This window comes from Pogoniulus pusillus, chromosome 11 (assembly GCF_015220805.1).
Source record: "Pogoniulus pusillus isolate bPogPus1 chromosome 11, bPogPus1.pri, whole genome shotgun sequence".
NCBI classification, from domain to species: Eukaryota; Metazoa; Chordata; class Aves; order Piciformes; family Lybiidae; genus Pogoniulus; species Pogoniulus pusillus.
In genome coordinates this window covers 23,070,411-23,094,834 of record NC_087274.1, presented here as the reverse complement: position 1 = coordinate 23,094,834, position 24,424 = coordinate 23,070,411, and the positions used below count along the sequence as shown (strand labels likewise).

At 40.3% G+C, this 24,424-nt stretch overlaps 1 protein-coding gene across 4 annotated transcripts in view; it reads right to left on the bottom strand.

Annotated features, from left to right (window-relative positions):
• Positions 1-595: 595 nt before the first annotated feature.
• The window catches only part of SLC2A9 (solute carrier family 2 member 9), an 80,769-nt gene continuing 56,940 nt past the window's right edge, over positions 596-24,424 (bottom strand). For all 4 annotated transcript variants that reach the window (XM_064151446.1, XM_064151447.1, XM_064151448.1 and 1 more), the window contains 4 exons: positions 23,775-23,850; positions 12,825-12,952; positions 3,736-3,989; positions 596-2,457 (listed from right to left, as the gene is read on the bottom strand). In XM_064151446.1, the coding sequence (XP_064007516.1) occupies positions 2,418-2,457; positions 3,736-3,989; positions 12,825-12,952; positions 23,775-23,850 (498 nt within the window). In that variant the 3' untranslated portion in view covers positions 596-2,417. The remainder of the gene's footprint in view (positions 2,458-3,735; positions 3,990-12,824; positions 12,953-23,774; positions 23,851-24,424) is intronic.

Sequence of the window (24,424 nt, the reverse complement as noted above, 5' to 3'; positions counted from 1 at the left end):
TTAATTTTTTTTTTTTACATTTTACCATGAAGGTGAAAATTGTTCCATATGGCTGAACTACTACTCACATCTTCCCCCACAAGAATGCAGAACCTTGTGGAGTGAAAATTGGCTTCAGAACCTGAAGTATGAAATTTCAGTTTTATAGACATATTTCAGTTTTCAGGTTTTGCATATTTTTTTTCAGCAGAAATAGTTGACTGAATTTCTCTGCAGAAGGTAGAGCTTTAGCAACTCAAAGTCATCCATTGCAGGTGACAACTTTCTGCAAAAAAGCCTCACTGACTTCAACAGTTCTTACATGCAGTTATTACTACTACCAGCCAGTTTTACTCATTTACTTCTCCAATAGATTTTTATTTCTAAAGGCCATCATAAGCAAATGAAAGAATGAAGTGTGAATCTGAGAAGCAAAGTGTAAATAAGGCTGAAAAATTAGACAATACCAGGGATGATTTTCTTCCTCAGAACTCCCAACCACAGTGACTCAGGTCATGCAGGTATAGCACTGCACAGTCTTGTACTGGAACATACAAAGACACAGGGCACTGTACAATGAACCTTGTACAACTTGTAGAGAATCAAATTTACCCAGTTTAGTTCAGTTCCAAAAGTTTATTTTTCAGTCACTGTGTAGGGACAGAGTTGATCACACACATGACACGTGTGGTACTTGTACAAACATTATCTCCCAGTACCTCATCCCCGTGTCTTCTCCTGCAGGGAAAGAGAACGCGGCACTACACAACACTCACTGACAAACACGTGGCCTGGACACGATTCGATACATTCAACAAGAAAAAAAGCAAATGCTAAATTGTTGATGTCTTCCATTTTATCCTCTCATTGTTGGAGCAGCTATAGCAACATAACAATGAGAAAAAAAACCCACACTGTGCAACAAGTTATGGAATACAAATCTCTCATTATCATCACAGATGAGAAAGTTAATGCAGTACTGGCACATCTAAAGTTTCATCAGAAGCTTTCACAATCCAAAGCAGAGGAGACTGCAGCCATGTTCCCTGGCCAGTGAACAAAGCACCTACACACATGCACAGCTGGAGACTGGAACTGCTTTAAACTAGTACCACAGGCTGCAGTAAACCACTGGTAAGGTGTGGAATAGTCCCCTGGTGTCTGTGATCAGTATCAGCTTTTTTTCTAGCCACTCAGTGCCTCTCTGGAGCATGCCTGCCTCATGTAGGGCAAGAGACAGACAAGGTTGTAGAATTTTAAAACTCAACCCCTTGTTGTTAATGCAGTACAAGCCCCTGAGCTGTGCTAGGGAATTCTGTTGAGCCATCTCTTTACCAACACAAGTGTTTGGTCTCCAAACACAAATGCAAGCAGAAGTCCAATACAACAACTGCATCAGGTCAACACTAGGTCTTAACTGAAGTTATCCAATGGCAATGCTATCAACAAGTGAGACCATTAATAGACATTCATGGGCAGCACTAAGTGCTGAATTCTCCTACTTTGAATAGCACTAGCCACAGCGGTTTCCAGTCTTGCCACCTTGACTCAAATCAGCTCACGTCATACCATGTTAATAAGCTTCAAATGCAAAGTAAGGCAATTCTCAGTCTGAACAAAAAGGTTTGAATTTGCCATTCTCAACCTGCAGGTGGAAGAGGAAGAATTTCTTCCTCAAATTTTCTGGAGGGGTGGCATCCAGACTCATTTTTACATAGTCATTCACTTACCTATTCCTTGTGTTACTGAGGCTTGCTAAGTAAAGCTACTAAAAGATGACACATTCATTTGTTAGACATAGAACTTTATGAATGCTTATCAGAAAACATTTTCCTAACTCACTCTGTTTCTTAACAGTAGCACCAATATTATAAATACTATTTTTTCATTCTTAAGTCTCTGGCTCACATACATTTTAATTTTCTACCTCTACCCCAGTAAAAGAGCATAAATTGTGGTATAAAGGTTCAGATCATTTTTTTTCCCCTATTAACTATGATTAGTAGTGAAATTGCCCTCTTAGGTCAGCTTACAATGTCTACAGTAAGTATGGCACATATAAATAAATCACAGTAGTAAGAGCTGAACATTAGGATCTCTGATTTTAATTTACAGCGTAGGAAAAAAAAAAAAAAAGTGCAGTAAACAGGTTAGCACTTTGGGAAATCTGAAAAACACCCAAATACTGGAAAACAGTTCTCCATTGTGCATACATAGGAATATAAATATTAGTGTATTTCTCTGTTTGGAATATATATTAATATATGTGTATAGATACATTAATATATACACATTTTCCCCCCAAATGCTCCAAATGTAGGAACTTTTGGATTAGTAAATACAACCTGTAGAAGCTGTCTCTACCTGCATGGTGCACTTGTTGCTTGACCTTACTCCTGGGAGCAGCTCTAAGACTTTCTGACTTTTCAATAAGCACGTCACTTAAAAGTGCCTATTAACCCCTCAGCATCCAGGTACCTAGAATGACCAAGAAAAAACTGTTTTCAAAATTACAGAGTGGAAAGATGTTCAGAAAACCCACCCCACATGGGAGGGAAGGGATCATCTAGGCAGCACCAGCCTGCTGAATCCCTCTATCATGAAATTAAGCAAAATCTGCAGACAGCTTTACAAAGCATTAAACAGCTTAGAAACTTCTAATGTGAACAAGGCCTGGAGCTTCAGAATCCAATGCCCGATTTAGAAGTAATGCTTAAATAAAAAATAGGCACCCAAATTCTTCTGAAGAGATCTGAGTGTTAAGAAATGTTTACTGGATCTCTGGGAAATTTTGGCTCCTAGGATTTGTTTTAAAAGAAAAGCTAAAAGAGCAGTTAAAACCCCCAACCCTTTGAACACTTGGTGTTTGATTACTTTTTTTTTCAGTGCTACACCCCTACACACACTATCAGTTTTCTCACTTCACCATGAAGTTTAGTTTTCATTTCATATTAAAGCTTCTATAACTAGTCTTAAAAAATAAAATTGAAAAACCATATATAAATATACACACAGAAATGCTGTGCTAGCAAACACAGAAACCAGAGGCAACTCTGTAATAGGCAGGATTTGCAGAAGAGGCAAAGAAACCCATCAGGACCCAGAGCTCCCCATTTGTGGGAAGGTGAGAGATGTGCAGACAAGGCAACTGGAAGCCAGAATAGCTGGAAAAGCAATGGGAGGTCAGGGGAGTGCCAGGAGTCTTCTTTCAGGGTTCTTATGTGCAACTTGAAGGGACATATTGGGAAGCGTGGAGAAATGTGAGAAATGTACCAAAAATGTACCATTCCAGGTTCACTTGCATCGATTCTTGGCAGATCGATGCTGAATCTCTTCCATTTTCCTGCTTTCTCCTCCTCCCTGGTGACTGCACACCCACCTCCTCCTGAGCACACAGGGGTGCTCAGCCAGCTGCTGCTCACAAGCCTGGCTCCCCACCACCACTCTGCTTCTCTGAATCTGTGAATTCCCACCTGAATCTCTGAATTCCCACCCCACTCACAATAGCTCAAATATCAGAGGTGCCAAGAAAACTGGCTCTTATTTATTTAATCACCTCCTGCTTCTCCTGCCTCTCATTTCCTCAACCATCACTCTAGCCTCTAACAAGTTCGACAGTTCTCACTAAAACATTCAAGAGGGAAGCAGTCCATGTTATCACACAAAAAATACAAGTCACACACTGCTATAAACATACTGAATGGAAAGAGCATGATTCCCCCCCCCCCATCTCCTGGCAGAGCATCCTGGGCTTACACAATCCCTTTCTTGGTTTCCCCATTGTCCACAGAAGATGTGAAGTTCGATTCTTGTTCTGCACTTGATTTCCTCTCCTCTGGGTAGTGGTTCATATCTTGCATTTCTAAAGATACTTTATTCCTCTTGGCAAACGCTTGGCTGATCTCATGGAACGTCTTATTTTTTGTTTCAGGCAGGACAAAGAACAGGTATGTAGCTCCGGCAAAGCAGATGCCAGCAAACACGAGGAAGCAATAGGTCTGTAAGCCATTCTGTGAATGGAAAACAAAGGGACAAAATTCAGAAGAAAAGCAACAGCAGGAATGGTTTGAAAGAAAAAAAATGAGTGGTTGTGGAGCAATTTTTAACCAAGTACAGTAAATACTAGCATTCATTGCAAGTCAGTGTTTAGACATTCTTAAAAATGCATGAATCTTTAGTTCTTCCAGCCCTGTCTGTGGCCCAATGATGGAGAAAAGGGATCCTGGCAGTGGTGTGCAGACCTGCCACCTGAGTGATGCTGGGAGACACCAGCCTGAGCTCAGACACCATGGGTGAGTGGAGAGCAGGTGGCAGCGGGAGCCCTTGCTACATGCACACAGCTCTGCTGAGCCCTGTGCTGCACAGCTCTGCTGGAGAGCAGGCCGAAGTGTCACTGGATTGTTCTGCAGCACTGCCTCCCTTTTCCTAGGCACAAAAATGAGGCATGCTTTTGCAACACTATGCACCTGTACACAACCGATGGGACACCTGCCAGAGTCAGGGACATCTGCATCACAGTGCTTAGAAGCTTTAAGCTTTGCAACATAACATCTGCAATCTCCAAACCCATGATGCCAGCGCCATCCACACGCCCTACCACCTCCACTCCGGCACCTCTTCAGGTTCAGAACAAGCTGCCAATTCACCAAGGTGCTTCTCCTCCTGCAACACCAAACAGGTCTCCCAGAGCTAGGAACATGTTTTTAGCGATATTTGGAGCCAGGCTTTTATATACAGGGTTGGAAACTGAAAGGTTAGAAGGAAGATGGAGCAAACTACAGTTATCTGTGTACACTACAATTGTCTGTGCTGCAGTTTCCCCCTGATATTTCTTTAGCACACTTTCCTGCTTGAACATCCAAGGTTCAAAGGTGCCTGAAGTTTCAGGTGGTTTCCTAAATAACAACGGCTCTGTCTCTTGATAGGCTTATAGATATTTGTTCAGAGTCAAGGTCAGAAACACTGCTGAAAGCCCTTTCTGTGGATTAATGAAGATGCCCTGCCCTCCTAGCTGCACAAGGGAGGGCAAGAAAATAGCAGACTTATGCAATCTCCCAAGGAAAGCACCTTGGATACCTGCAGCCTGTTCCTAGTTAGTCATCAGGCTAAGGCAGGATTTATATTGGATTTTTCAAGGCTGCTGAAGGCTATTGCTATACAGGATATTTAAAAGTTAAGCATAAACTTTTAAACCTTCTATTTTCATACCAGCTTTCTAAGGAAGCTATTTAAAACACAGCATTTTTTGAAAAGTCTTGACAGATGAATGTTGAATTTCTCATTTTTATCTTTTCTGCAGCTATCAAGGCTCTGAGTTTGTAAAAAGAAAAAAAAAAAAGAGAAGACATCCAGGAAAATACTCATCTAAAGCATGCATGAAATTGCCACAAAAAAGAATCAAAGTTGAAAGTCTCAAGCAATTCCCCCAAATCAGGTTACAGACATAGCAAGCAATCAAACCTGCCTTTGAGGATGAGATGCAGCTGAGTAAGCGAGGTGTGTGAATAACTAGGTGCAGTTCAGCCCTATTTTCTGACACAAGAAGATTAGCAAACATTTCCCCAGTTTGTTTAGGGCTTCTATACACATTAGGCACAATGTACAGGCAATTCCCCCATCTCTCTTTAAATAAAATTGTAAAGATTATGAACCAACTGAAAATGGCCAGAGGGAATGAACACAAGGGCTGAAGTTTTTTTCAAGCTAAAAAAGTAAATGGGAACAAATAAAAACCTTGACATTGAACTGATTTGACCAAAAAAGAAAACCAAAACCCTGAATTCAAAACAAAACAATTTGCCACTTCTATAGTCTGCTAGATGAGAAGAGTTTTCCTACTAATAGCTTACATGCTGTGAAGGCTGTAGTCTGGAAAAATATAAATGTAATAGAGTAGAACATCATCAGTGCTATTTAACAACAGCTGCTTACTGACTTAACCCATTCCATAGCAAAGGTTAAATTCTAAGCAGGACCGTGGTACTGAAAACAGGAAAACAGATATTCTGGGGCAGATGTGGTAAAATAAATGAGGAAATGAATAAATTCTGAATCAGATTCAGAAAATTTAACAAGTTATTTTTTAAACAGAACTTTTGGCTCTTCCCAGCAAACACCAACATGTGATTCTAAATTCTGAACTTGCAGGGTTGCAGTCCCTTGGGACTGGGTGCTTGCATTTGCACGCTGCCATGAAGATTAGAGTCATGAGATAAGAGGTCAAACTTGATTTTGAAGTGCTGAGGTCAAACAATAATGCTTAGATGTCTTGCTAAAATGATCAGCAGTAAAACAGCCTTCATGTAGACATTTGCTCTTTCCTTGCTTCAAATTAATATTATCCGCACAAACAAATGGATGAGAGATTTTGTGTCCTTTACCCTTTCTCCTCCACTTTGAAGCATAATTTAAGGTTCCCCTGAAGGTGCAGGACAATGAAGGACAAAGCATTAAAATAAAATGTATGAAACATATTTCCCAGGTGAAAAATGGAGACTTTTTCAGATATGAACTGCAGTTTCACCCTCAGTGTCACACATTCACTATCTCCTCATAAAAAAAGTGAGCAGGTCCTTGTATTTTATACTTGAAGTTGGTGGCTTTTATTTAAGAGCATTTCCCCCTCATATCTAACCTTCTGTTAGCCTGCATTTCATTTTCTCATCTTCAGGGGAACTTTAACCATTTCCCTTAATAAAAGTGCACTGTAGGTACTTTATACCTCAGATGTATTTCCAAAAGCTTAACAGAGCTAGGATGAGGGAATCTATCTATAGGCTTCTGTGCACACTTTTGTTATTGGGCTGCATAATAGAAAAAGTCAAGGTGTATTACTACACAGTAAGGAAATAAGGAAAACCAAAACCCATCTTACTGGGTAAGTAAATACTGGTGCATGAGAAGGCAAACCTCAAGTGTGCAAATAAGGAAGAAACAGAGCAGAAGTGCAGAACATCCTCTAGTAACAAGTATAACGACTCAGGAGTATTACTTCACAGGCAGAAATAAACCAGTTTCTGAAACAGAAAAAACTAACGCACATATAGGTCTTTGCACCACATTAGTAAGCAAACTCAGCTGAGCCTATGAATCTTGTAACAACTACATCCCATGTGATACCAAGCTCCATCTAGATCACAGAGCCAGCAGATTACTTTTCCAGACACTTGAACTAGTGAAAAAAAAAAAAAGTCAGAATTTACCCAATCCCTACCTAGAGATGGTTTGTACTTGGCTTCTACCCTAGTATAGGCAAAAAGTTTACATGAAGAAGACATGTGAAAATTTAGAGTACTATCTTTAGAGTTCCTCACTTGAAATTCCAGCTGCTAAAAGCAGTTGCTATTCAAGGGGGACATAGTTCCAGTTATTTGTTCTCTTTTCCTGTCAACTCAGCATCTGCCTCTGTGTATCAGCATCTGACAATCTAGGAGCCAACCCTGACTCCCTATGTCAGGGCATAAGAGTTGCACCTCCATTCATGATTCTTCTGTTCAAGAAGCTCTCCATTAAATCAAGGGCTTGAATAAATAACCTGTGAGATATTGAACTCCTTATGCAGGTTTGAGTGACTAAGAGAAGCTTCACTGCCTGAAATGTATTCACATGACCTCTTCAGCCAACAGTTAAACATTTTTCAGTCTCTTCTGTTCAACAGAAGAGTAAATAAAAACAAATTTAAAAATGAAAGAAATAAAGTATCTGATGGCTGCAGGGTGAAGTCAGTTAAATTTAGAACAGAATAGTGTAGAAGTAAGTATAGGACATTTGACAGTGAAGAATATATAGGTTCCTCTTGTCATATTTGGGGTGCTGTTTTGTAATGAGTCACTACTGCCAAAGGGAAAATTATCTGTTTCCTCTCATTATCCATAAAAGAAGGAACAGGTGAAATAATAATAAGCTTACGGAAGGATGACTAATACAACCTTCAGGTTAGAGATACCTCAAAATCCTGTGGATGTTTGATTCTTGCCCAAGTTGTTCTGAAATTCACAAGGCTTTCTCTGATATGTCAGAGAAGTTTAACACTTTCCCATCCTTCTGAACTGAGAAACAGGAGTGATCTTTTCTCTCTTCTCAGTTCACAGTTAGCCTTTCATTTCTCAGATCTCTTCTCCAGATGGAATATTTCTAGCTTTGCTTTCTTTCACTCCAAGTTCATTGAAATTTTTACCATTTCTTACTCTTATTTTGAATGCATTTCTCACTCTTAATGCATTTCTCAAGCCCAAAGCATGCTAGCATTCCTACCATGCCATCACCATTTCTAAGGAGAAGAGTAATTGCAGTTGTCTGCCGCTTTCTTTTGGCACTTTGATTCTCCTGCCAACATAACCAGCAGCAGCCCTTCTTGCAGTGACACTGGTGTTTCACAGTAACAAACAAAAACCACCCAAAACCCACAAAAACCACCACCAAAAAAACCCAAAATGCTCCAAACCAAAACCAAGCAGCTTGAAGGATCCTTAGAGGATCCCCACCCTGTGTGTACATTTAGTGAGACGCTTCCTGTTCTGAAGGCTTGAAAATGTCTAGCAATCTGTAGAAATCCAGAAACATGGGTGTTGGGCAGTCCATTCCCATTACTAAGGCAGCCTCAGCTCTTGACAAACATCTGTCTGCCTGAAGAAGTCTGAAAAGCAAGGCTAAGGCTTTGCCCATATCTGACAGGCAGCAAAAGCCACCTGGGACTGGCACTCCTGCAGCTGGAGCCTCTGGCTGCTATCGCTATTGAGCTCTGACCAAACAGGCAGGCTGCCGGACATGGTGAAGGCAGCAATAAAATAACATCCTGGTTTTAAAAATAAATACCACAATATTTAAACTGCTTTACTCTTTGTGTCCTACCACAACTAAAGGGAGTATACCACCACCACTGACATCACCTGACTTTTTTGAACATATGGTCTCAGGTACCAGTGAGAACTTTGTGCTCAGTACTACAGATTGAAGCATGATATCAGCATCTGGCAGCTCTGCCCTTGATTATGTTAGTAGAGTTCATAAGGACATACTGCTGGATGAGTAAACACTACTATGTGTGTGGCTGGGTGAGCCCAGGTGCCCTAGTGAAAGTGAAACATGCTGTTTCCAGATGAGCAGGTTTGTAAATCTAAGTTTCTCACATTTCAAGACCCTCTTCTGAGAAGAGGTGCAAATGCAACTCTGTACTTGTTTGTGATGTGGATATGTAGGCTGCAGATTGTGTAGTGCCAAAATAAAAAGGGAACCCATTGTGGGAGGTCTAAGCAGGCCAAAATAGGCTTATACATGTCCTGGCTTGCCCAGACATGTTTCTCTGCTCTCCCTCCTTCTGCTATGGGGAGAAGCAACCACGGGAAAGAGGACAAAGAACCTGGAGCCATTTTGTGTAAAGACTCTAGCCTGCCCAGACTTGTTTGCATCTTGGGGTAAACAAGGTACATATGCTTAGCTTTGTATGTCTCGTGCAAGGCTTATGGTTTTCCCAAATTTGGGTAATGCAAGCCTATGGTTTCACCTAGTATGGTCAAGCTTGGCTAACTGCCATTCTGATTGGCTACTCTGTGTCCAAAAGCCCACTAGTCCTGGGCTACCCTGATAAAAAGAGATGAGCAGGTAAACACAACGTGCTCTGCCATTGTATTCGTGCCTGCTGCTGCCTGCTGCCATTGCTCACTGCCTTATTGTATCCTGAACTGCCTGGAAACTGCCTGCCTTGAGTTTACCAGGAACAGGCTCTAAAAGCCTCCATGCAATCAGCCTGCATAGCCAGCAAGATGTTGTGCTAAGGCAGCACATCACAATCCATCCTGCCTACACCTGAAAGTCTCCTGCCAAGACAGGAAGTCCTGGAGACACACAGATCATCCAGAGGAGTCAAGATAAGGACAGAGATTGTCTGTCTCCTTTCTCCTTTCCCTGGCACTCTATGTGAAGCCTGGGAAGAACCAGAAGCCTCAGCAGCTGACAAGACAGTAACAGAATTCTCTGAAAGCATTTGGGTACTGTCTGAAGCTGTAGCCAGCCCCTCAAGTCAGGAAATAGTATTTTGTGAGTAAATGCTTAAAGCCTCTTGTAATTCACCATTGCCTTCTGCCATAAGCAGAAAGAGCTCCTTGTGTCCATCTAGTGGGCAAGTGGTATATTGACTACAAGTGGTGTATTGACCTCAGGAACCTTCTCTTCCAGTTCAGTTAATGTTTATATATTTTTGCTAGTTATTTCTAGATTTGCTTATTCCTCTGTATAATGTTTCCATGACTGTGCAAAGAAGTGATTATTACTAAAATTAGGGGGGGTGTGTGCAAGACTCCTGAATACAAAAATTAAAAAATAATACTAATTTTGGAAAAACATCATCTCACATTAAATCACACTCTTCCATAACATAACCACAGGCACAAATATTGTTCCACACATATCCAAAATTAGTTAATCAGGCAGCTCTCTGCAGGAAAAAAAACAGACTAACACCCTTCCCTTTGACAGTGCTGAAGATGCTTTTAACTGACTCTGACCTTAAAGAATTGTTATTTTCATGTCTACTATACAACCATTCACACTTTCATAGTGTGGAGTCACTTTCCAGGAAAGAAAGTTAAGATTTGCTATCTGTCAGGCTCTATGTGTTGGAATAACAAACAGCACACTTAAGCCACATGCTCTACTATCTCAGGCAAAACAGAAGCCACAGAGCCACTGCTACAACTTGTCTCATTTTAAAAGCCTTGCAAGTGACAGTCTAGATTAAAAGTGCACACTGCTAGGAAGGATGCACATGGAACACAAAGGAGAGACCTCCAAAATTCTCCTTTATGCCACTTACAGCATAACACTTTTGTTCCCCATGTAAAAAAAAATCACTTATTTTTGAAACGATTGTTGTGAATTTTTCTCAAAGTCTAACTGATGTCATGTTTTAAGCTTCTTAGCTTAAAGGGTTTATAAAATACCTTGAATGTAATTACTGAAAACAATGCTTCAATCTAACCATGTAGATGAACATACTACACACATTGAAATACTGGAACTACTCACTGGAACTTACATACTCACCAAAGCAACGACAACAAATACAAATTAAAAATATGCATTTTCTTCTTCCCTTAGAATTTCCACTTGCTAAAATTAATTATGGAACAGTGGACTACTTATTATGCTAGAGTTATCAGCTCTAACCAGTGGACTTAATCTGGCCCATTCAGGTTTGTTATCCTGACCTTCTTTACTATTCCATAGTTAATTCAATGAACATTGTAACGCCCTGTGGCTCCATTCTGAAGAGAAGCTCCTGTGCTGCTTCTCACAGGGTGTAAAGCATGAGGCTGCTTATGGATTGCTGCGATCTTCTGACATGCAAGTGCCATGCAAAACATGAGATATGCAAGTCAGAGGAGAGGGCAGAGGGCTGAAGTGTTTACTTGGTTATTCCAAATGCTCATGAATGGCTATTTTGCTGGAATGAAAATTTGGAGATCTGGCACCCAAAGAACAGAGCATCACAATCTAGCTGCAGGAGCACTTAAATGCTCTGAAAGGAGCAGTCACAATATCTTTATGAACTGTTTCATGCATCTCTGGTCTATTGGCTTACCAGAGCTGTCTTTTAACACTTCCTTGTTCAGGAAAGCCTCATGCCTTCATTCACAAGTGATGGCAATGGGAAGGAGATATGATTGAGTGTCACTTCAGGTGACATCTTTGACATGTCACAAGGTCAAGCTTACTGTTAAACACAAGTCTGAAATGCCTTTGGACCTAGATGCAGATCTTCTATGAGTTCTCTGTATGCACCAAGATCCCATGCAATAACACTTCTTTAATTATTCTCTTTTGCACTTTAAAAGGATTTCTAAAAAAGCACATTTTTTTTGCCACCTACTATCACACACCCCCTAGTAATCATGTAAAATCAAACGTACTTCTTGTGAATTCAGTACAGTATCAGTTGTCATTTTAACTTCCATTCTGATCCTTCACACAAATGGATTTCTCAAATAGGCAGTGAGGAGGGGTGGAAGAGTAGACAGATTCAAATAGATGCTTTTTTAATTTGTCAAAAATGGCTTTGTATATTAGCTTTTCAATCTCATCCATACATTTTAATGTGTGACTCAAGCCAATGTTTTATTCTGCTACATGCATCTACAGATGGTTGAGGGGAGAAAACCCAGGCGTTCAAACTAGTTAGTTGGTGACATTTAGAGAATTAACTTCCACTTGATTTTGTGAGTAACTCTAAACATGTTTATTTCTCAAATGTTTGAGATGATTTTGTAGAAGCACATCAGTGATCACACCTGTTTCTCGGGCAGTCAGGTTAGTATTTAAATACATGGAAGGCATTATCCATTTGTTCTGTGAAGACATTTAAAAGGTGTTTTTTTCCCTGGCTTAGACTTCACAAAAATGAGCTAAGAAGAGACTATGGCCTTTCTGTAAAGAAACAGGTGACTCACAAGCTGAATTTTCAGGATAAAGTTGACTGAAATGGAAGTGAAAGTTAGGGAATGAGATGTTATAGTTTGATGGGTAGCTTCAAGACTAAAAAAGAGGCAGTGGCAACAAGCATCAGTGACCATGAACTGCAGATACAGCCATCAAACTGCATTGCTAAAGTACTCCTGTGGAGAATTTCCTACATTTGTCCACAGCTGCGACTTTTTTTCTATTTCAGGACAGTAGAGACATTCAAACAAGGAGACATGTGGACAGCACAATTAAACTGGATCACTGTGGTGGCAATTTAATCCACTTCAAAAGAAAGACATTTATTGTTTCCTGAAAGTTCATTCAAACATCCTCTGCCAGACTCTACCATCTGTATCAACAGCATATCAGTTATCAGGGATGCTGAGTACCTGAATGAATGGGAAGAGAAGTCCCACGGCGAAGTTGGAGAGCCAGTTGACTGTCCCAGCTATCATGAATGCAGCTGGCCTCTGTGACTGCTGGAAAAACTCCCCAGTGAGGACAAACGGAATCCCACCTGAAACAAAGTCCAACAATTCGGTCATTTTAGGAAACTTCCTCTGCCAAGAGCTGTTTCTCTTACAGAGAAGAACATGCCCTGCATTGCACACCTCTGTGACTAGCACTGCTCTGCAGACCTCTGCTCAAGTGCACACAGGAGCTTCTGAGCCAGTAACATGTGATTTGTCAAAGTTACACTTTAGAGAAATGGCACTTCTCTCCTTTATACCACCACATCTCCTGGTTTACATCCTTTCAGTGATGGCAAGCAGGCAACAGAGCAGTGAATCCACACAACAGCTTCCAGAGTACCATGTGATGAGCCATTTATTAAAAACAAGAGTGCTTGTTTCTACTAAAATGCTTCAATTCTGAAAAGTCAGAAATACTCCAAAATAATTTTAGACCTTGGCAGCTGGAAAGATGGCTCCAAAGACATTAAAACTTATTTTTCAATAATTATTACCTATCTTATTACAACAATAAAAACTGCAAATTATCTGCTTCTCTATGAGCATGTTTTCATTGATGTCTATTTAATACATTCCCTTCCTAGATCTACAGCTGGCACTTCTGGTGAGGTCTATATCTGCCATCAGCCAAGAATCTCTACAATAATAAACTTAGTTGAAATGGCACTGGCTTCTTTCATTCCAATAGGATATTTCATGATAAATATTTCTATTTGGACACCAAAAAAACCTCTCCAAAAACCCCACGGATTGCATTTGCTGATTGGCTCCATATGTCCGCTCTGGCACCTGGTTTAATGGACAAGGTCGTATTCAGACAATGATCGGACTTGGTGCTCTTAGAGGTCTTTTCTGCCAATACAATTCTATGATTCTATATTTGAGCTAATGTTGCACATGAGACATTTATCTGTTTCACCACACTCTCAAGGATTCTAAGCACAGTAACACCAGTCAGGTCTTCAGCAGTTTCTGTCTGAGTCCTCACATGTGCCAGCGCTTTCTGCCTCACCTCCTTGTTCTTTAGGCATGTGCATTTTAAGTGCATTTTTTCAGTTTTAACAACTCAGTGTGAACAATAAAAACACATTAATAGACACACTTCCCTTGAAAAAACTTCTGTGACAATTTTCACTTCCTATATATATAAAGTTAAAAATCATAGAATAGTTTAGGTTGGAAGGGACCTCAAAGATGATCTACTTCCACCCCCCCCCTCACCACCACCCCCCCCCCCCCATAGGCAGGGACACCTCTCATTAGAACAGATCACTCAAGGCTTCATCCAGCCTGGCCTTGAACACCTTCAGGGAGGAAGCAACCACAACCTCACTGGGCAACCTGTTCCAGAGTTTCACCACCCTCACTGAAAAGAACTTCTTCCTGACATCTCATTTAAATCTCCTCTCTTCCAGTCTAACCCATTACTCCTCATCCTGTCGTTACAAGACCTTGTCAATAGTCCCTCTCCCACCTTCCTTAGGCCCCCTTCAGATACTGGAAGTCTACTACATGGTCTCCTTGCAGCCTTCTCTTCTCCAGACTGAGACTTATTTATTCACCAGATCTTCTGCTTGCATATCTTTTCATGATTTGTGTGCTTCTCTTTTTTACTACTCTTACACTTGGAGAATTGTGAATACATCTCTTAAGTGCTTTACAGCCATGCTTTACAGACCCTTGCACTCATGGCACTACACTTATACATCAGAAGCTGTTCCAGGAGCAGTAGGAGACCTGCAAACATGTAACAGGACACACAGATGACACATGAAATCATATACTCCTCATCCCAGATCCTTCAGATGCATAAAAGACAGACAATCTGATGCAGCAAATGGCTACATATGTTAGTATGCATCACTCTCCATCATCAGCAAATGTGAGAACATGTCTAGAATAGTAGCAAAGGCTTCAACTGAACTCTCTGTCCCAAAGACTGCCACTGTATATTACATCAAAAAAGAACAGAGTAAATAAATCAATTTACTTCTACCTTATTCATAAGAAACTGAGATACAGAGAGTTTAGGCTATTCAAAATGCATCTTGATGTCTTTGTACAAGCCAAATGTTGTATCTGAATTCTGTGACCACAAAAAGTGACCACTCCTGATAGCACCTGGGACATGTAGAATAAGCATCTCAACATGCATAGCTTAATCACATTCAAGCAACATGTGGTCTATCAGTCCTTGGTGGCTTCTAGTGCCTATTCTCTCATACACTTGGGATTGAGGTTTAAATCTTAAGATATGACAGGCAAAGCAACAATCATATCTTTTCTGTCAGCATCTGGTTTAAGGTCACAAATGCCATGCAAGGCAGTGTTTGCCAGGGCACTTGCCTCTTGGAGAGAGGAGCTGAAGGACTGGAAACATAGAAACTATGTAAGGTGATGTACTTATGATCATTTATTCTGTCATGCCTTTGCTGTAGGACAATCTAGAGAGGTGTTGCTGTTCTTGTCAGTATAATAAAATATGTTGTTTGAGATCCATTTGAGAAAATACACATAGTACAAGAGAGGAAAAAAGCCAGGGGCAAAATAAAAATAAAAGTACCACAAAAAGCACAAAAAGACAGAAACATATCAGGATGCATAAATGTTATGGAAATAAAAATGCATGGGTACTATCTGGGAAAAAAAATGTTCCTTGAAATTCAAATGTAATTTCTGGATGCATATTAATCACTGCTAAAATTTATTATTAGTCACACTTACCACAAAAGCTCTTCAATCTAATTTGGAAAATCATCAATTAATCTAGTGATGGTAAAAATAGTATTTTGCAAAGTCTGTACAGAAAAAATAAATTAGCAGCTCCCCTGAGCTCTTTGAAATGTTCTGCAGAGGGATGGAAAAGGTGGCACAGACAGACCTCCAGACTTTCTCCTGGCATATACAGGCATCTCCATAGAGAAAATCCATTTCTGTACAGGGATGACTTAAGTGAAACTACATTGTGGAACCAAGAAGCCTGAAAAGCAGTCAGTGAGTTATGTGAAAGACAGGCCAGGTCTAGAAACATGGGAAATCAACTGAAGATGGTTCTCCTTCCCTCTACTCTGCTCTGGTGAGGCCACATCTAGAATACCGTGTCCAAAGGACAGGGACTTGCTGGAGAGGGTACAGAAAGAGCTATAAAGATGCTGAGGGGACTGGAACATCTCTGTAATGAGGAAACACCGAGAACTGGGGCTGTTCATTCTGGAGATGAGAAGTCTGAGGGGGGAAATTTCATCAATGCTTCAAGTCTGGAGGGTCAAGGGGATGGGACCAGGCTTTGTTCAGTGGTGCCCAGTAACAGGACAAGGGGTAATGGCCACGAACTTGAACATAAGGAGTTCCATATGAACATGAGGAGGAGTTTCCTTAATTTAAGGGTGACAGAGCCCTGGAACAGGCTGCCCAGAGAGGTGGTAGAATCTTCACCTCTGGAGATGTTCCAAGCCCATCTGGACATGTTCCTATGTGACATTCTTTAGATGACTGTGACTTGGCAGCAGCGTTGGGCTTGATGATCTCCAGAGGTCCCTTCTAATCCCTATTACTCTGCAATTCATCTTAGAAATCTTTTCTAACCTTAATGATTCTGTAAGAGAGGTTATTGCTGTGTATTGCTCTATGCCTGGAAGGGCAGAGACTTGACTCCACCTGAATGCAGGGAAAGGGATATAAAGGCCTGCTAAGAGCCATATCAGTCTGAATAATAACTTTACAACTGAGTGTAGAGGAACAAGAAACTTGGGCAAGCTGAAAGAAAAACATAAAGCCTTGAGACACAAACAGCAGAGGCACCTGAGATCAGCTGAACTCACAGCCCCAGGAGTCCATCCTTGGTCATTTCCAGTTGTCAGAGATTGTAACATCACTAGTGGAAATGTTAATTCTTGGTTCTCAGGTAATTTACACAAAAGCTGACACAGAGCAACAAGTCTATTAGCTAATGAGGAAACCATGCAGTTCCCTCTCTAGTCCTAGGTACTCTATCTACTCACTAGATGACTATTTCTAAAGCAGGTGTGCCACGCAATTATGTAATGTGAAAGACATAAGTACATCCTGCTCTGAACATCTGATAATTTCTTCAGTGAAATTCTCCCCCTCTTGAATAGCAACTAGGGCATTGTTCTAGAATTTTTAGTTGCATAAGGCAGTGCTCTTATGCAGAACTTTATAAGCTTTTACTGACTGAATCATTTTTCTTAGAAAATGCTTTAAATGAAGGCAAAATACTCACTACAGAACTGATGAACTCTGATAATTTTAGTGCTTTTAAGATACTGTTCTATATGTCAGTTATAATGCTTCCTTTAAAATACAGCATCTTCCTGAAAGACTGAGTAACATATTTTCTTTTCCATAGCTTTTCCTTTTACACTTTTTTCTTTTTCTTTTTGACTGTACTATAAACCATCAGTCCAGACATAGCCCATTCTGCTGTACAAATCCTAATACATCTCAACTTGGTGTTTTGGTAACACTTTGAATCTGGTGGGGGTATGTTGTGATTTGTTTTCTTGTTATTGTCATTGTCAGGGAGACAATAGCTGAACATGAACATTACATTTCTACTGTGGTACTTAGCAATATTTCTTTTTTTTGCCTCAGCATTATAATCCTGCACAGCAACTGAAGAATAAAATGCAGTTAAAAAATTACATTCAACTACATTTCAATGTTTCTTTGGATCTTTTTTGGGTTTTGGATATTCTTCCAGTAAAAAGATTTTTTTTTTTTTCCCCTCCACTCAGGCAATCTCCAAACTCATTCTCAAAGTGGACTGAAAGAAAGTAAAGTAAAAGAATGCCTCTGTGGGAGGCCTGGAGCCTTAGAAATTCTTACATCCACTCTTTAAGTGGAAAGGCTAAACCAACATCACACAAAGTTTCTGAAAAATGCCTATTTCAGTCAGTAATACTGATGCTGCCTTTATTCCATACTTCTATGTCTACATGAGTGCTATCACACCTTTGTTTCTGTTTTACAACCAAGAGAAGATTTTTTTTCTTCCCTGATGACATTTCAGATTGGACAAACTTCATGACTTTCAAAGTGACCCTTTCATCACAACCACTCTGCTGCCACTACAGCTGCATGTTGGCATTCAGAGTAAGAGCACAGACTGATTTAAACTTTAAATAGCAAAATATCTTTGATACACCTCGGGGCACAGCAATGATTTCTTCTGAGTTTGCTTTTGTTTACTTCATAATGTCAATTTAACACATGCTGGATATGCCATTATCATGTTTCTATTGTGTCTGCATTCAGCTGTGAGAGCAGCAACTTTACTCACATTCCATAAATCAGGACCAGTACTACAAAAATCCATTATAAGACAAAACTCTCAAAAGAGAGACAAAAATTAAGTGAAACATTTTTCTGAAGTAGTTTGCTTTGATAATGTTTCTTAGCTGTATCTGAAAGTGCAATTGCTGTAAAAAAGCAGCAGTCAGAAAATGAAGATCTCACTACCATAAAATTAGTATTTTTCACATTCCCATCAGATGTGAATTTTATTGATTTCCTTTTTCTGTGCTGAGTGTGACTGGAAACACACCAATGATCTGATTTAGTCATCTTTGGGCATATTGAATAGAACTTTAAAGTAGAAGCTGAAGTGAAATCACAGATTTGTGTCTGATCATATTCACACTAAATTCAGCCTTGCATGAATTCCACTGAAGTAACAGGACTTTGTCTAAAAGGAAGTGCCACTGATCCACAGAAATGCCTACAGGATTTAGGACCAGAATAACTACTTCTAAGCAGTTACACATCACGGAGGTCTTTTCCAGCCTAAACGATTCTATGATTCTATAAAGCAGTAAAGTCAGATGCCCTGAAGCCACTGTGAAAGGATTAACCAGAAACATCTGCTTTCTTCTCACATAGTGCCATTGACTTAAACTTTGAAGATAGCAGTGTAAATTCAGTTAGAAAGCAGCTAGAGAATCCTGAGAACACGCTTGTCTCCACAGATAGGTGTGCTTTTTGACAAATGGAAACAAAGACCTCATGCAGAAGATCAGGCATCTCAGAGATAAAGGGAGAACACAGGACCTGAAGACAAAGAAACCCAGGATCATATCATATCGTATCATTTGGTTCAAATCCAAGCTTCAGCTGTTCCAGGCAGTATTTAATATATAAAACTTGTTTGATTAGTTTCTCCTTTTACTGTTCCCACTGAGAAGCTGATATAGAACTCAACTCCTCTAGTGCCTAAAGCTTTCTTCCAATTTCTATTCTAAATTTATTGATGGCTAGCTAGCACCTAACTTTGGATCTTTATTGTTGTCCTCAGCAATTTTTCTTTCAGCTTATTGTCTCTTTTTCCTTAAATAGTATCTAAGACTAAGATAAGGAAGGAAGACATTTTGCATGTATCTGAGCCCATCACCATCCAGATTTCCAAGCAGCTGCACATGTTTTATCTACTCTAAAGGCTTTCTGAATCAATGCATTTGCTCACAACACCTAACCCGAACAGCACAAATGCTTTGTGCAGATAATTAAAATGTTCTCTTACTAATTTTATTTGATTGATTTTCTCCATGATATTTAATATTGTTGCTTTTTGTCTCTTGAAGTGCCAGAATCAATCCCCTCAGTCCTTTATATTTACTCTTTGCTAGATGACAGTTCTTTGGTTGAAATGTATTCTATATTTCAGGTCAAACGTTTGTCTAAACCTCCCCACCAAAATCCCCCAAACATCCATATTTGTGAAGCTTCTGCCTTTTTCTTCAAGTGAAAACTGTGCAGCATGTTTCTCTGCAAGCAAGCACCTTCACCTGTGTGCGATTAACCAACAGGCACAGTGGAACAACTGTTTAGCACAGCATGGCTCCCTAATCTAGACAAGAAACCATTTTTAAAAGGTGCTTTTCTTTCAGATCAGAACTATCTTGAATGTAAGGGTTGCCTTAATTGTTAGTAAATGAAAGCTTTCTGCTTTTGATTAAAATGATGAGTACCAAATCACAGCCATACCTCAACATACATGTTGTTAGCATTGTTATTTCAGTCCCTAGTGACATGCCTAAAAAATATCTGCAAGCTGAAAAGCCAGGTTCAGAAAAATGAAACAATTAAAACTCCCCACAGTTTCTAGTAACAGCTGATCCTAGCTGTAAAGGAGCAGATGGAACTCATCCATATGTTATCACAAAGTGGGAGACCACACAACATCTAAGCTACCAAGAAAGTATCAGCTGTTCTGACAAGAGAGAAAGTATTTTATTTTTAAAGGCAATTTTATGCTCTCAAAAGTCTTAGCAGTAATTTTATAAGCCAAATTCCTTACATTATTTCATAATTTCAGCTAAGATAAGTCTTCCAAGTACCAATAGCTCAGTGAACATGAACTGAATTAATTCCAGATTAAGATCTGGATCTACAGAATCCTTGCAAACCATGTGAGATTTACTTTGAAACGTGCTGAAATGACTACGTCCCTGCAGCAGGATGTAAGATACTGAGCATTAGTAATGCCATGCTTAACCACTTACAGAGAAATGACACAGCTGCAAAAGGTTACAAACACTAAAAATCTGCAACTTAGTGACAGAGAATGATGTTCTCATGAGACCCCATTTTACTGACCAGAAAGGTGGGAAAGTTGTTTCTAAGCTCCAGTCTTGTCTCTTGTACTCAGCACTGGTCAGGCCACACCTTGAGTACTTTGTCCAGTTCTGGGCCTCTCAATTTAAGAAAGATGTTGAAGTGCTTGAACGTGTCCAGAGAAGGGCACTAAGGCTGGTGAGGAGCCCGGAGCACAGCCCTGTGAGGAGAGGCCGAGGGAGCAGGGAGTGTTCAGCCTGCAGAAGAGGAGGCTCAGGGCAGAGCTCATTGCTCTCTACAGCTACCTGAAAGGAGGCTGTAGCCAGGCAGTGGTTGGTCTCTTTTGCCAGCCACCCAGTGACAGAACAAGGGGACACAGACTCAAGCTGTGCCAGAGGAGGTTTAGGCTGGATGTTAGGAAGGAGTTCTTCACAGCAAGAGTGATTCACACTGGAATGGGCTGCCCTCAGAGGTGGTGGAGTCATCATCCCTGGAGGTGTTTAAAAACAGGTTCGATGAGGCTCTTAGTGCCATGGTTTAGTTAATTAGAAGGTGTTAGGTGATAGGTTGGACTTGATGATCATGAAGATCTTTTCCAACCGGGTTAATTCTCTGATTCTGTGATTAAACCACCAGAGCACTACAAAAGAATGACTAGATATTGAAGTGTAAGTTTTCCTGATAAAGGAGTGTCAAACTATCACTGAGAAGGTTTCAGTAAGAAATAGCTATTGCATCTGGAAAAATCTGGGGTGATAAGGGAAAAGCCTACAAGATCAGGAGGAACTTGAAGAGGGGGGAAAGGGATGAATTTTCCCTTTTCTGCCAATGCAAGACCTAAAGGGCATCACACAAAGCACAAAAAAAAGAGTGTGTTCGTGCACAGTGAATGAACAGATCCATGGAAGGCCATGAAAATCTTAGAAACTCTGCCTTGGGAAGACCCTAAACTGAAAAAATTGTGTACTGGTTCTGTCTCATCAGCTTGCCCAGTTTGGCTTTCTCTAGACACTCTTACAGCCACTGTACCCTAGTCAAACCTGCTTGATTCCTCTGTCTTCCAGGCAGTACCACACGCAAAGGAATAAGAGCAGGCATTAATGATAAACTATTTTACCAGAAGCAAAAGGATATTTCTGTCTTCTCCCCACTTTCCTCTAGAGCAGCCTATTTTTTCCCCAGCTTTTCCAAAAGAGGAGCCACAGAATTAGAACAAAGTTTAGTCAGTGTCACATGAAACATCAGCAACTCTTTCTTTCCCCAAATAAACCACAATCAATTAATTAGATCACTTCAGTGGTAAAGATGTACAAACAGTTGATTAACGTTTAATGTCAAACTCTTTATAAAGAAAAAGAGGCAATAAATGGTGGATGAAAAAGCCTGAGAACTCACAGGAACAGAAGTCTTCCTTGCAGGTTTACAGCTGAACAGCTGTTAAAAAAATAGAAAGTCCTAAAAAGCAGCTAATTCTTCCCCATTTTGTGGAGAACACTTTGTAAAAAGAGCTTTGAGAATTTAAGCACTGTTTTGACATCTTACTCTGTACATGAATTCGGTGTGGATAAAATTCCTTATTATCTATCTGCAAATAATTTTAATCCACATTTCCTTATTTGATAATAGCAGGATCCCATTCTGATGAAGTTTCTGAAGGCCAGAGCAGTTCTGCTTAGAGAAAGACTACATTTATTTGCGTATTATGCATGCCTATTAAAATGCATTTTCCAAAGTTGTTATAAAATTAGAATCACAGGATAAATTAAGCTGGAAGGGACTTCAAGAGGTCAGCATCTGGTCAAAGCAGAGCCAGTTGCTTGTGAACTTGTCCAGCTGAGTTCTGAATAGTTCTAAGGATGGAAATTTCATGGCTTCTTTGAGCAACATCTTCCAGACCTTAACCACTCTCAGTGGTAAAATGTTTTGCCATTATCCAGTCGGAACTGCCACTGCTGAGTCTTGCCTGTTGCTCTTGTCTTTTCATTCTGAAAAATGTCTGACTTTATCACATTTTTAGGCTTTAAACAAGTTCTTTGCTAATGAAAATGAAATTTTAAAAAATACATCTGTGAATATTAGATTGCCTCTAAGTTGTATCCACCTCTAAGTGATCAAAATTAGGCTGGAAAAATCTCTCTGATAAATATTTCACTACCTACAAAACAGCTACCTGAGGGCATCAGATCTGAAATGCACACAATCAGTAGAGAACTGTCAGAAAAAAAGGTTCACTGTCAGAGCATTTAACTCTTCCATCACCTTCCTAAAGAGAGTACTGCACAATGCTTCTCCATCTTTGGAAAGGAAGAGAAGAAAGGAACCACACTCAACTGTTCCCTCCACCACTGTCCCATTTCACAGAATCACAGGAACATCCAGGTTGGAAAAGACCTTCAGGATCACCAAGTCCAACCTATAATCCTGCTCTGCAAGATTCACCTTAAACCATAACCCTAAGCACTACAACCAAATGACCCTTAAACACATCCAGGGTGAGTGACTGCACCACCTCCCTGGGCAGCTCACTCCAGTGCCTGGCCACTCTCTCCAAGAAAAACTTTTTCCTAATGTCCAGTCTAAACCTCCCCAGTCTCAGCTTGAGGCCATTCCCCCTTGTTCTGTCTCCAATTACCTGTGAGAAGAGACCAGCAACAGCCCCTCCACAATGTTCCTTCAGGTAGTTGTAGATAGCAATGAGGTTTCCCCTCAGTCTCCTCTTTTCCAAACTAACCATCCCCAACTCCCTCAGTTGCTTCTCATAAGATTTATTCTCCAGGCCCTTCCCCAGCTCTGTTGCCCTCTTCTGGACCCACTCCAACACCTCCACATCTCTCTTGTATTACAGTGCCCCAAACTGAACACAATACTCCAGACATGGCCTCACCAAAGTGGAGCGCAAGGGGACAGTCACCTCCCTACTCCTGCTGGCCACAGCATTTTTAATACAATTTTGTGACCTCCCATTGCTGAACTGCTAACACAAGCAGTGATAAAGCAGTCAGCTTCCACTCTTGAGTGCTTTTAGAGATTCACAATATGATACTAATCCTACAATAAAAGCCAACATTTTAATTCGGTGCTGATTGCATTTGAGGCATTAATTCTCTATGCATGCTGACACCTAAGTGGGAATGCAGGTGGACATGGGTTTTTATCAAGCATATTGCTATCACCATTTGTTGTCTTTAGATAACAGTAAAGTGAAATTCCCTACAAGTGATATGTGTAAAAGTACTTGTGTAAAAATCATGTCCTTTGATATGTACAGAAACATGGAAAAAAACACAGACATACCTGGTCCAATGCAGAATGATGCAATGATTGCAAGGATGCAAAATATACTGAGGTAAGGAAGCCAATACACGGTGTTCTGTGTAGATAAAAGAAATTCATAGTTATCATATTGCATGTATCACTGTGCTGGTTTGAGGCTAATTAGAATATTTTAATGAGAGACATTAGATTATTTGCTGTGAAAAGAAAAATATAGTGATGTCTAAATTACCCATTTGTCCTGCTGGGACATGTGTCCTGCAAGGACACAAACATAGATAAGACAATCTCTGCCTGGCTTTTGCTCTCATAGCTCTTCTGCCTGACCCTGCACTTTTTCCAACTAATCAGACAGCTTCTAACACCCCTTGCCTACCTTTCCAGCTCACCTTGCAAGAGAGATTCTGAAATAAAGGAGGGGGTGGAAAGAAGGTGGAAGGGTTGTTGGGAGCCCCTCCTTGGCACTCAGCTGGGAGGGGTCTTGTATATTACTGTATATAGTTGTAGATATCTGTAGTATATTATATATATATGCTTGTAAGTTGTGCTAAGCTGTAAATATATAAAGCTTCATTCCTTAACTTTCGGCCAGCTGAGTTTAGTCTGGGTGAATTCTTGAGGGTGGGGCACGGGTGATGCCCAGAACCACTACAATCACCAATATGGAAAAA